Raw genomic sequence first — 14,037 nt, forward strand, 5'->3', positions numbered from 1 at the left:
TATCCAGATGTGTTTTAAAATTAATGTTCGGCATACTTAAATTATACTTTATAAATCTGGATGTTCTTAAATCTCTGGAAATAATAAGTATCCCCTGTTTTAGTACCTGTTTTTGCTAACTGAAAGAAATCTGGAGAGGTTTTTCACTTTTATGAAAGAAGCCATTACCATACTAATGTAGATCTGTTAGAGAAGCAAACTTTCAGGAAGCAAGGTATTAATACTCTTCACTTTAAACCATTTGGCTTATGAAAGGTTTCACAGGACTGCTCTGCTTTTGGATAGGGAAACCTGTGTACAGTCAATTGATAAATGCTTCAGTCACAACGCTTAATTGATGGTGTCACTTGAGTTAACTGGTTAATTTGAGGTGGCTAGGATTAAGGATGAGAGTATCATTAGCACCTTAGTATGATCTATGTTACACACCTTGACTGCAAAAAGACCATCACTTATGTTTTGGGTAAGTAAATATTGAGAAAAATGTGCCACTGTGGCTTTTAACTAAATAACTCCTTTATAACAACTGGCATAGAAGACTAACTGATATGTTGTAAGAGGTTTCATATTAGACTCCTACTTTAAAATGAATTCATGCTTTTGAATGGTAAAAGCCAATTTTACATGCTCAATACTTAAGGACCGACCAATAATAAATGATACAAGAGGATGTTTTTCAACAAAGAAAAAGTAATTCTACTTTAAATAGCTTTGGTCTTGAAAAATAATGCCTTAAATTAGAAAACTGTCGATTCCAAGGGATCACTTTAACAATTGCTTGTGAGAGTAATTTTCTTTTTAAAGGTCCTTTTGTCCAACATTTCAGAAGGCATATTTAGAAAATGAGAAATTTAAATGACTGTTCATATATACAGGTTATAATGTATAAATAGGCCGTATTCAGATTATGAGCTCCATTCCTGGGTTCACTGTGATGAATAAGAATTTCAGAAACTGCAGGGGGAAAAAAAGTAGTTTTTGTATTTAAGGAGCTTAAAGTTTAAAAAATTAGCTGTGTGACAGAACAGGAATGGGCTAATTATAAATTTGGTCTTCTAAAAGTTCTAATACGGTGTGTAAGTTCATTTGTGAAATGTTAGGGTTGATGTGATTTCAGTTGGTTTGCTCAATATTTGTATGGTCATTTTTTACTGTATTCTGCAACTCAAAAGATTACAAGGTATCAGAGTTTTGGTTAGCCAGCATGTACTTAAACATTAGTGCTAACACTACTTTTGTATTGGACTTTAAAATTAAATACTTCCATTAACATTCTCTACCAAGTAGATAGCAAGTATTGATCCTCTGCATTATATGTATTAAGAAATTTGTTTATATATGAGAAATTAACAAGTTGAATACTCATAAATTTTATTTAGATCAAAATATTCAAACTTAAAAGTGAAAGAGTTTATGTGATTTCAATATGTAGCAGATCAAGTGGACCTATGGTGTCTGAAAAAGTCCCAGTCCTGACCCCATCATACAGCTCCACAGAAAGAAGTCTTAGGGATCTGAGGAGTAGTTTGAAAACTTAACATAGATTATATGAACAGTGAATACATAAACATGGATTTTTCTTTTTGGGATTTTTTTCAATTGACTCTCTCCTACATATTGAAAGGGGAGAGTCTCTAGGTCCAAATGCCACTGTGGATGACTCTCATAATGTCATCAGTTCTCTAGAAGAATGATGCAACAGCACTGAAGTCGCTTTTTTATTCCCACAATCTTTAGACGAAGATATTTCCACTTAAAATTCATTTCCACCTTAAATCAGTAGTCAGCAACCTGTCACTTTTTTAACTTAAATTACTTTTAAGAGGGAAAAATGCATAGGAAAACAGATGGGTAAGCTTTTTCTTTTAAAAGTAATGTATATAGCATACGTTGGGATGTGTGTGTTTAAGCACATTTAAAAATTCATGTATGGACTTCTCAGATGTCAATTTTAAGGTAGATGACTTCCAGAATCAGTGAAAAAGACTATTCTGGCTCCCTGGGGTAGGTACGTAATGAAACAAGAATAGCAGCTGCAGTTGACAGTGCCCCAACTTTTGTCACAGTCTTTTTTCTAATCAGCATTTTACTCCACGCAACACCATTTGGCCTTTAGGTCTAGGGGTGACCTTTCTGTGAAGAAATTACCTCATTCCAGTTGCTGTTACCAGAAACACAAAAGTGAAGACTAGTTCCATAGACATGGACCATTCCTTTTAACCAGAAGACACCTAAAGCTACTGTTAAGGCTCTAGTAAAAGAATTCACGGGGTTTCCAGTGTTAATTACTCCTAAGTCAGGAGATGATACTTTACCCCTAATAGATCTGGTATTTTCTAAAGTTTTGGGTCAAATATTGAAGGAAAGTCAGTTTGCACGTAGGGTAAAAACGCTAACTGGAAGAAATGAGCCACTCAGATCTTTATTCCACAAACTGAAGTATGCCTCAAGCATAAAAACTTGACGGCTGGAAACATGCCTCCAAGCTGGCATTTCAGCAACGTGACGACTCTTTAGCAGTATAACAAGTCTCAGTCTCTAGCGGAGGCGATCAGGGCGCACGTAAAGAGATGGGAGACTACCCTTTGGTCACAAAAGACACCCACCAAGCTCAGTCCCGTACAAATGGCATAACTAGTTTAAAAGAAAGGAAAGGCACATGCTGAAGACTCTCTACAGGGCGATCGCTCCCTAAAACTCACGTCCGGCCCAGGGTAGCAAACCCACCCACGGCTCTACAGTTCCGACCTCGGAGGAGTTCCACGCCAGCACCGGGAGTTCCGGATGCGTGCAGTAGGCCAGCCCAGTGCCGCGTGGGGAAGGCGGAACTTCCCCCTCTCTTGCGTCATCTTCAGTGCGACGCAAGACGTCCCTGGCGTGATTGGGAGGGGCTGTAGTGGCTGTCTGCGGGCGCGCGTGCTCTGTATCCCCAGGATCGTCAGTGCATGCGCGTGGCGGCCCCGCGGAGCGGCACGGGAATCTCTTTCGTGTGTCCCGCGATTCGGGCACAGGCCTGCTGTAGGCATGCTGTGCCGGCTTTGCGGTAGGTTGCAGCGGCCACTGCCTGCCCTGCAGCTCGTGGCCCGGGGCCCACCACTTGCGCCGGCCCCAACGGGCGGTACCAAACGCTCCGTTCTGCCAGTGTGGGCGGTGGCGTCAGTCTCTGCAGTTGGCCCAGGCGGCGCGGGCAGCTGGTACGAGGCCCTGGCCACGTCAGCGCCGGTGCAGGGCACGGAGCAAATGCTGCTCTGCGCACACACCGTGACAGGCCTTCCCTGGTGGGGCAGCATTCTTCTCACCACCGTGGCCCTGCGCGGCGCTGTTACGCTGCCGCTGGCCGCCTACCAGCACTACATCCTGGCCAAGGTGAGGGGCGTCGAACCGTGCCGGGACTCTGCGCATCAGCCTCTGCGGTGAGGGTGGTGGACGCCTCCCCCGATATTTGCAGTGCTTAGTTTTAATCATCGTGACCATTTTATTGCTAAGAAATTTAACTAGCACTGACTATGTGAAATGAGAGATGTGTGGTAACACATGCAACCCGTCATTTCGTTTAGTCTGCTGGGTTTGTGCCCAAAGCACAAATGGTGTAACTATGCTTGGTGTTCGTGAATGAGAAAAATAAAGGAATCAGCAGGAGAAATTGTGTGGAGAAACCTGTAATTTTTCCGTCTTAAAGGTTGTAACAGCCTGTATGTCTGCAGCATCTTTCATCCCCAAATATTCCAACTGATCTTACTAGAAAAAATTACTAAGCTAGCAGTTTGCAAGCTTGATTCTTTATTCAGGCTGTAACACCTACAAGCCTGTGTCTGGTTACTCACAGCCATATGACCTGCAGTGCTTCCTTATCCTTTTAGGATGGTATGGGCACACCTAGAGGATTTGTTGCAGGTATGGTTCCAGACCACTGCAATAAGCAAATATTGCAGTGAAAGGAGTCAGATAAATTTTTTGGTCTCTTCATGCATATAAAAGTTATGTTTACGCTATACTGTAGGCTTAAGCATTCAATATAGCCTTATGTCTTTTAAAAAATATACTTTAATTAAAAATACTGAAAAATGCTAACAGCATTTGAGTTTTCAGCAAATTGTAATCACTGATCACAGATTACCATAACAAACACAATAATAATGAAAATGTTTGAGAGAACAGGATTTTAGAAGTTAAGGAATTTGCCCAAGATCACACAGCTAAGTGTACAAGCTGGAATTTGAATTCAGTTGTAACTGAGAATATCTTAAGCAAATTGATGGCTTAAGCTTAGACTTAAGTTTTCTTTAGTCTTATGCTTAGACTTTAAGTTTTCATTTTACATTTTCAAATGAGTTGAAGGGATAGTAAAATTATGAATGATTATGAATAATGATCTTTTATATGTTCATAACGAATTCTACTTTTTCTTTAGCTAGGTGGAAAATTTGCAGCCAGAAATAAAAAACATGTCGAGGCATCTCAACCAAGAAGTTGCAATTCGTGCAGATCAATTGGGGTGGTCCAAAAAAGTTGCCAGGTAAACTAATTCTATGTATATGAGACCATAATTATGTATATAATATATAAGTGATGGTGTTGATTATAGGTTTGAGTATTCTATAGTTTAGCAGCAAAGTAGTTCTTTTGACTCTTTAATATCTTACTAAGTTTATGTGGCATAATAGTTTTATATAGTGGACTGAAAGCAAAGAAATGGAGAAATAGGTAAAAAGAGCAAGTTCCCTGTTCTTAAGGAGCTCTAGCCTACTGAAAAAGACTTGTAATAAAATAATAACTGAATTAAGTACTATGAAAAAGGTTATGTACAAGGAGTTGGGTAGTCATGGAAAGTCAGAGTAGGCTTCCTAGGATGAAAATACTGTGCCAGTTTAGTGGGATTTTAGTCAACAGATGGTATAGGTTATTTATAAACGACCCTTTTGAAAAACAGGCTCATAGGAATGGATAGGTAGGAAATGGGAATGCTTCTACCATAGCATTCTGGATCACCGAGGTGCTGTCTATCCACTGTGGTTACCCTGTGTAGTTGTCTGCCTGGGCTCTTACAAAGCTCTTGCCTGAGAATAATTGACCATGCTGCAGCTCTGTGCCTGTAGGTCATCCACTGGGAACCTCTGAATCTTCCCAAGTTACTACTTAGCCAGTTTCCCAGGTTCTAATCCTTACTAGACTGACAAAGTGTTCACCAGTTCACAACAGTAAGAAAAACAAGGGCTCTGTAGTATGAATATGTAATATCTATGTCATTATCCATATATTTATCTATATAGGTGTAAATTTACCAAATGTCTTAAGTAGAGAATTGCTTCCTTCTGTATTTAGTGTTAAAAAAATCTGACATTAAAAAATCATTGCTATACCTTAATATCTTAGTAAAATGAAAAGTTGACAAACCTCTAATTATGAAGTTTTATTGGTACAAAAATCTGAGAATGACATCTCTAGGCCAAAAGAACGGATAAGTAGCTGTTCACCTGGGTTGTACGTGCAGCCTAGACAAGACTGTGGAAACTTGCTTAGCACTTGCTTAGCATTGTTTAGCACTGGGAGGTTGATTCTCCAGACATATCCTTACACAGATGGCTGGCTTTCTAGAGAAACACATCTGAGAGTTCCCTGTATTTTGAATAGAAATGAGTTTTGGTGGGAACATGGGGGCAGGGGTGGGTGAAAGGGAGAAAGGAGTTTGTCAGATGGACAGTGGGAAAGCAGACTGTCCACACAGATAATAAACTTTCAAAGGCATGCTGATGTGAAGGTCTGATTTGTTGGATGACCTAAGTTATTCAGGCACCAAAGCACACAGATGCCTATAGAGGAAATAAAGTTGGAAGAGTACGCAGTTGCAAAAAGCCTGAAATGTCTGTGTACTGTTTTAATCAATGTAGTATAATTTGATTAAATTGAACAAAACTGTTGAATTCCTACCTTGTGCAAAACATGCTGCAAGAGATTTAAAGATGAATGAATAAGACCCAACTCTTGACCTTCAAGGAGACTATAGTCTAGAAAATGGGACTTAAGACAAAAAATATAAATAACGAATGTGGTTAACAGGGAAACAGACTCTTCATGAAAGAGTTGATTGATGAATGGAGACCATTTTGACAGGCCAAGAGCATACACAATACAAAACCACGTTACTACAAAAAGTATATTCAGGGATCAAATAATTGAGCTTGGCTTGAGAGGAGGGGTTTGAGTACATTGTGTTTTCACCCTTAGTATTCCTGCTATAAATTGTGGTTGTTCAGACCATGTTGGTAGTGAAATTTCCCTTGTTAAAGCCTAATTGGCCAAAGACCAGCAGAGACACAGCCTGTAGGCTGACAGTGTCAGATTTATGGAATTATTATGTAATTTTTGTAGATAGCTAGAGAACTTTCAGTAAAAGGCTTTATTTGCCTTTTATTTAGACAGTCTCTTAACATAGCTTTATGACAACTGAAAGTCCTACACAACTCATTTAGCCAGTAACCACAGCATGGGTATGAATCACTGAGTCAAATGACATTTTCTCCTTTCCCTTCTTCCTTCTTCCCTCAAACTAGGCTCACTTACCTAAAGAATATGCGGAGGCTTGTTTCAGAGCTGTATGTTCGGGACAACTGCCACCCTTTCAAAGCCACTGTATTAGTATGGATTCAGCTTCCAATGTGGATCTTCATGTCTGTTGCTCTTCGGAATTTCAGCACAGGGACAACACATTCAGAAGGTAGTTATCACAGAAGTTTGTTTCCCCCAACTAAGTTCTCTGACATTGTCTTTGTTCTCTAGAGGGGAAAAAAAAAGCCGTACTTTTCATAATTAGATTATTTTTACCATCTTCCTTACAAAGGTATACAATTTAAATTATTAAATGTAAGCAAACTAGCTGTGTTAAGAAAACAGAAGAGTCTAGAAAGGACAGCGATAATACTGCTTCCTGGAGATCATAATAAAATTAGTGTTATAATTCCAAAATTTGGTTTTCTGGCCAAGAATTTTTCTGTTGATAAGATTAAAAAACCAGAAATTTGTCACAGTTATAACTTTAAACATTAATTAACAAACAATATAAAGCATTTGTTTTTTACTTTCATTTAAAAGTATTTGTAACCAGAAAGTAATCTGAATAGACTTAAAAGAAAGCAGCCTATGGACAAATCATTACTTATATTTGAATCTGAAAAGATTACTGCTACCTATCTTTATGCTTTCTCCCTCTGTTTGCTACAGAAAGCTTCTTGCCTCTTTCTCACTACAGGAAGGACTAATTTATATTGTGGATTGAAAATAACCTGAATAAGACCAATAGATCTTCAGGGTGAGGGACACCTTATTGGAACTGTCAAACTACTTACATCTTGTATCTTTCCCTCTTCTGTGTTTTACTTATAAAACTATTTCAGCAGGGTTTTCTGTTCAGGAGCAGTTAGCTACTGATGGGGTCCTGTGGTTTCCTGACCTCACTGCACTGGATTCCACTTGGATTCTGCCAGTCTCCGTTGGTGTCATCAATTTATTAATAGTGGAGGTCAGTGGTTTTAAATGAGATTTGTCTGCCATTTAAATCATTGGGATATTTATTGTTGCTCTTCTGACATCATAAATGTTCAAGTTGGCTGTGGTAGCTCTGAGCTAGAGCTCAGACGCCTTAGTTTCTAGTCACAGATCAGCCATTGACAAACTGTCTGCACATCTTAGGCAAATCCCTTCACTTCTCTGGATGTCAGAACACTCATAATGAAAACAAGCCAGCTGAAATAATATGCTTCCAAAGTCTCTTTCAGCTTTAACGTTTTATGATTCTAATATATCTGAATTTGTGATTTGCTTTTGGCAAAGACAGTAAGGTGACTAATCAATCTGATTTTATTCCCACAATAGATTCATGTTTTGTATGTATGTTTAATATGTAAATTTGTGGTCAAGGAGCACAATTAGTACCTGACCATCATACTTGAGCTGTATGACCTTAGAAAAAGTCATAGAACTTCTTGATAAGATGGAGTGGAAAGACATACATATAAAATATGACCTCTTGGCAATGTCTTACCATTATCCCATGGTGCTTTGCTCAACAGGTTAGGGGAAACAGGCCTTTAATTTCATAAAGAGCTGTTCTTAGGCTCTGAGTAGAACACAGACTCTGAGCTGAAAGAAACCTTAGAATTGATCTACCTCGGTTGAGCTCTCACAGGTCTCATATCCACTGGTCTCTGGGAAATCTATTATATCCTTTATTTATTCAAGTGAGAAAAATAAAGGTGATCCTCTAGGGAAAGTTTCTTGAGGAAAGATTCCATGTGTAGTCTAAGTGTGTCTCCCTGAGAGCACCTAGCCTCTCCTGTGGACATGGTTGGGAATTAAGTCAGTATTTGTTAGAAAGAAGGCGTGATAAACACAAGGTCACAATGAATTAATGTCAGTTCTTTAGTCTTTTCTTTATAACATCTAATGACCTGGCATGCATAAGTTTAATAAAAGCTTATTCTTACTTAACATAAACCTTGCTTAACATAACAGGTGCTATTACTGTGAGCAATTTACATGAATTAAGTCATTTAATTTTTAAAATAACCCTGTGATGTATGTGCTCTTACTACCCTCATTTTAAGGTAGAGAAAGTGAGGCACAGAAAGGTTAAATAACTTCTGCATAGTTATACATAATTACCAAGTACAGGGTTGCCGTGTGAAACTAGGTAGTTTGGGCCTAGAGTCTGTGCTCATAATCTTTATGCTGGGCTGCCCCTTAAATAAGTAATTGATAAATCATAACTGCTTTTCCTATCATTGGTTCTTCCCCTTATTCCATGTGGCCAGATCACAGACCTTTGATATACCTAATGTGTTCCTTCTTTATGCCAAGCATAAAGTATTTAGGTGCCAAAAAATAAGGATAATGATTTGCATATGGACCTAAGAGGCACTTTGAGTCTTCAGTCTTTAAAAAATATTGACTTGTAACAATTCTACTGATTCTGTTTTATATAGCTAAATCTGTTTTTATTGTTATTAATTAAAGCTCCATTTAAGAATTCTGTACAGTTACTAAGTTTTCTAAAAGATAAATGATCAACCATACACATTTATTAATGTTTTATTTTTAATTTTTTTGCTTTTATTAAAATACAGGTGGAGGCCAGTCAAAAATCAGTTTGTATTTTAAAGCTTCTCTAACTTAACATGCATTATAATAATCATTGTGTGTGTTTATATTCCACCCCTTCAGATTTTTGCTCTGCAAAAAAATGGAATGTCTCATTTTCAGACATATATTACATACTTTGTTCGTGCGGTATGTGTGTTGATGATTCCGATCGCTGCGACAGTACCTTCGGTGAGTAAGCACCAGCATTGTGTATAGCATGTACTAAATCCACTCTCTTCTCAGATCAAATTGGCTGGAATTCTTCCTCTTCTTCTGAGCTCCCTCTGATAACTCAGTCCCTTACTGGTTTCTGCATTTCTGTAGTAACCATCTGCTATCTCTGTCACCAAGTGGTTCTTGAATATTTCCTGGGATTAATCTTCCTTTATGTGAATGTGTTTTAATTCTCCTACTAGATCAGAATCCTTTCTCCTTTTTTCAGAATCTAGCTAAGTAGCTTTCACAGTAGTATGAACATAGTATTTGCTCTATTTGGTTAGTTGACATATTGATTTCTTTCTGTCTCATAGACTGGGCTAAGGAATTTAGCACTTAAAAAAGAAGTAAATACAGACTTTGTTCCAAGTCCACATGGGTTTATATGAGATATTATTTAAACTAACAAAAACTCTTATGAGATAGGTACACTTGTCCTATTTATATGTAATTAAACTTTGATAGAAATAGAAATAGTTACATTTGCAGTTAATGCATATTTTTAGCTTTGTGCTTATTTCCCATGGATACTTTAGTGTTAAGAGGACAAAAGCTGTGTCAGTCTTTGATATTTCTGCCTTTGCTCAGGGCCAACACACAGACCATGAAGTAGAATTCATTTGTTATTAGCAGTTAGAATTATGTCAGCATATATAAGAGTGTACTTGTCTTTGGAATCTGAAACAGTATGTTTTCAGCATCAAAAATGTATTTTTAAAGCTATTCCTTGGACATAATATTGTCATTAGTCCTGTGTAAAGTAAGTTTACACATTTCTAAAATAGACATAATAATGTATGTGAGAATTAATGAAATAACACAAAATGACCATTATAGTAATTTCCATGTAATAGTAATGTTGTTGTAAAATGCCTTGAAAAAATAGAACAATACAGATTCACAACATTTCCAGAGAGGAGTAATGGCAGTTATAACTGAGGAAGCTCCAAGATCAAATAAAATAAGAACAATGTAGTTTCAGTGAGGGATTGAGTACAAAGTAAGTAAAAGATCTAAAAAATCATTGTCTGAAATATTCAAAGTTTATTCTGTCAAACATAGGAAATTCTAAGTTAGGCATTTTTGTGTAAAGCTAATCTAACCACCGTGAAGACATGAGAGACCCAGCCTACTTCTCTCTTAATTCTCCATCATCCATAGCTTGTAATTTCTATCCTAATGCCACAGTATGGTCATGATGATTGTGGAAGCTTGTTATCTTGCCAGGAAAGGCAAAAGGATGCTCCAAGTACAGTCAGCCCCTTTTAAGGGGACTTGCCAGATGTCCCACCAAACACTTGAGCTTAACACTTGGCCACATGTAACTGCAGAAGAGGCTGGGAAGTAGTTTTTTTTGAAGATGGCAGTGTACTCAGCTAAAAATTAGGATTTTCTTACTAAGGAAGATAACGATTCTTAGTAGGCAGCCTTATAGTCTGTGGTACTTGAGCTCAGGGCACTTTTAGCATAGTGGATAAGTCCAATGATGATGATAGATAATATTTATTCATCCTTGACCTTACACTGGGTACTGTTTAAAGTGGTTTATATCATAGCTCATATAATTCTCCCAACAATACACTGAAGTAGGTGCCATTATGATCTCCACTTTAGTGATAAAAAAAAGACTGAGGCACAGAGTTTGAGTAACTCTTGCAGGCCATACATCTATCAAGTGTCAGAGTCTTAACATACATCCAGGCAGTTTGGCTCTTGATCTTAATTACTGTGCTAATATGGCTTTGAGGCTATGTAACATTCTGCCCCTAAAAACGTGCATCCGAATAAAGGCAAGTGCCTAATATGGGCCACACACTGTTCTTGCCACTCTGTGGATTATCTCATCTATTCCTCACACAGACTTCTGGGATAGGTACAGTTCTGTCGCATTTTATAGATGAGAAAACTGAAACAATAAAAATAACTTACCTAAATCAAATAAATGAAATTCAGACTCAAGGCAGTTTGACTCCAGGACCTATGCTCAACCACCATGCAGTCATGCCTCTGGGGCCTGGTTACATTCTGATGCCAAAGAAAAGCTTGGAACACATGTACGTATACGAATGTTTTGAGAGACTGCAGAACTTGGTCGTTAACCAAAATAATCAGTCTGGATGGTGGTACAAAGAAAAGTTGAAGATAACACTGAGACTGTTTGTCACAGAAAAAGGCAAAGATAATGCGGTCCTGACTTCATTTAGACACTGGTTACTGGGAAAACTTAGGAAGATAGATTGCTATATGGAGGGAAATGAGGTCATGGGAGGCTAAGTTGCCATCACAAATGACATGTTCCCAGTACCCTGTCTCCCATTTAGCTTGTCAGGACTCTTGGTGGGGAAAAAGTACACTTAATTGCCAGAGAAGGAAGGTGAGATCTCTTGGACCTCTGCCTGGGCTCTAACCTCTATTACCCACTCACTGTCATGAAAACCTTTCCTTTTGCTTCCTTTTTACTTTTTGTCTTCCTTCCAACCTTCTTTCTTACCTGTTAGATCCATCACAGATACCTCATAGACACTGTGGGTCTTGTTCAGTCCTGGTATATTTCTGTTTATAGAGACTGTAATTTTCTGTTTTATTGCCCGCCTATCTCTGGACCTTGGTGTCCATGGAGAGAGGAAAGGTGCTAACATTCATGTCCTTTCTTCTTTTATAGTCGATTGTTCTCTACTGGTTATGCTCCAGCTTCATGGGCCTTTCACAGAACTTGCTGCTGTGTTCTCCTAGGTTTCGCCAGCTTTGCCGAATACCATTGACCAAGTCAGATTCAGACACTCCTTACAAGGACCTCTTTGCTGCCTTTTATGCCAAGTTCATTTCAAGAAAATGACATAACTTCCAGTTGTTTTGAAATAGTTACAAGTGTCACTACCACTTCAATATATTTAGAAGACTAGAAGTTCAGATTTAATCTGTCTTTACTTAAAATCATGAAATCTGTGAAGTACTGATGGTTAAGATATAATCCAGGTACATTTGACAATACTTAAAATCTTTTAGTGTTAGAAATATAGTATACTTAATTATATACTAAGAGTCTAAAAGTGGAATCAAAGTGTCTGGTTTCTGTTTATAGAATTACAACTTGTTATAGGTGCCACAACTTTGGAGAGCAGAAATAGATACCAAATGGTGTCAAATTATATTGAACAATGACACATATTAGAGTCTTATAAAATAGGATCCAGTGAGGTGATTCATAAAATTTTGGAGGTGTGGAAGGTCATTGACCCATCTGAGCATCTGATAAAGCTATGCTTTTCAGAAAAATCCTGGGACTCACAACATGAGGCCCTTCATTGACTGCAGTCAACCCCTCCCCCACCCCATCTCACCCTCCTAGGACTTACAGAAACTCTGATGAAGAAGTCTTCCTCTATGAAACATAATACTGATGATGAGTTAATGTGTGATTTTAAAAATGGACTTGAAATGCATGCAGTAGAATAACCTGTGCACGCAAGAAGGTACCTCATGTGGTAGGTGATGTTGCCTGTCAGCCCTCCTCTGAAAGAATTTTAAAAAGTATGCATTCCTTTTTCTGTAACTGAAGTCTGGAATACAGAGTATAGCCCAAAGTACTACTAGAATCCAAAGTAGAAATCTTAATCATTAAGTTTGTTTAGTCAAAAGAAAAAAACCAGAAGGGTAACTACCTATTATGGAGGTGATTTTATAAAGTGCTGTTTATTTGGCAGGATTAAGTACTCTGATGGGCTTAAACTGTGGTAGACTTTTAATATAGGAAAAAATTGACAGGTAATATAAATTGTGGACCCAGTTTTTTGCTTATTTAAGTTGAAAAGATAAGAAAGTTAATTCTGGTTAGGATATTTAGTAATAAATTTGACAAGCATTTAAGAAAATTATAAATTTTCATTGAGTTGGGTAATGAATCTGATTCTGAAGTGCCCTATCATCTGTAGGGTACAAGAGCAGGCCACCCCAAGATGTGCTGTTACGACATGCAGATTATTTCAGAGTTGAACACAACCAAGGCCCAAAAGACACAGAAAGAAATTTTGACCTTCCCCTACCCTAAACACAAAAAAGACTAAATTAGATAGAGGACATGCTTCAGGAAGAGAGGTATCCCTGTAGCTAATTTCATCACCATATAACCTAGGGGTTGTTTGTAGACAGGGAGGAATGGGGCAGTGTGTTGAAATTCCTGTGTCCCATTGTTTCTCAGTGGCCCAGCAAACATTTGCTTACCAAACATTTACTCTCATATTTCTATGAATTGCTTCCCTTTTCCTTTGAAGTCTCAGACCCCTACCCTCTTCCCCTTGATTCAGGATGACATATACCTCATTGTCCCTGGCTTGCTTTGGAATCTATGTCTATGGCTTCCCCATGTATATCTAATTAAACTTTGTTATATTCCCCTGTTAATCTGTCTCATGTCAATTTAATTCTTAAATCAGCTAGAAGAAACCTGAGGGGTAGAGGAAATTTCTTCCTCCCCAACACATCCCCTCTCATGTTTTACAATAAAATAAGACCTAAAGTGAGATTAATTAACCATTTTTTAAGTGATGTCTTAAATCTTAGCCATTTGAGTTGCCATGTCACTGCAGCTCACTGAGAATTTAGAGGTAGCAGTGGAGAATACGTTTTCTTTCCCTGACTTCCCAGTGCTGAGTTGTAACTGCCCTGTTGAAACAACTGCCTCCCAGT

The 14,037-nt window shown here is 38.1% G+C and overlaps 1 protein-coding gene across 3 annotated transcripts; it reads left to right on the forward strand.

Moving 5' to 3' along the window:
- Positions 1-2,862: 2,862 nt before the first annotated feature.
- On the forward strand, positions 2,863-13,752 carry COX18 (cytochrome c oxidase assembly factor COX18). Of its 3 annotated transcripts, none has more exons than XM_017680373.3 (6): positions 2,866-3,366; positions 4,416-4,516; positions 6,552-6,715; positions 7,395-7,516; positions 9,217-9,324; positions 12,014-13,752. In XM_017680373.3, exons 1-6 carry the CDS (start codon positions 3,025-3,027, stop codon positions 12,185-12,187), a joined length of 1,011 nt encoding a protein of 336 aa, XP_017535862.3. In that variant the 5' UTR covers positions 2,866-3,024; the 3' UTR covers positions 12,188-13,752. The 3 variants fall into 3 exon arrangements, with proteins under 3 accessions (XP_017535863.3, XP_017535862.3, XP_017535861.3); XM_017680372.3 differs by having other exon boundaries at positions 2,869-3,366; positions 7,392-7,516; XM_017680374.3 differs by lacking the exon at positions 7,395-7,516 and having other exon boundaries at positions 2,863-3,366.
- The last annotated feature ends 285 nt before the right edge of the window (positions 13,753-14,037 follow it).

This window comes from Manis javanica, chromosome 5 (assembly GCF_040802235.1).
Source record: "Manis javanica isolate MJ-LG chromosome 5, MJ_LKY, whole genome shotgun sequence".
In the NCBI taxonomy this organism is placed as follows: domain Eukaryota; kingdom Metazoa; phylum Chordata; class Mammalia; order Pholidota; family Manidae; genus Manis; species Manis javanica.

Excerpts from the sequence above, each read along its gene's own strand:
- COX18 (XM_017680372.3), top strand. The coding sequence starts at position 3,025 with ATGCTGTGCCGGCTTTGCGGTAGGTTGCAGCGGCCACTGCCTGCCCTG. Across the intron at positions 3,367-4,415 it reads AGCACTACATCCTGGCCAAG|GTGGAAAATTTGCAGCCAGA; the intron begins GTGAGGGGCGTC and ends TTCTTTAGCTAG. Across the intron at positions 6,716-7,391 it reads AGGGACAACACATTCAGAAG|CAGGGTTTTCTGTTCAGGAG; the intron begins GTAGTTATCACA and ends AAACTATTTCAG.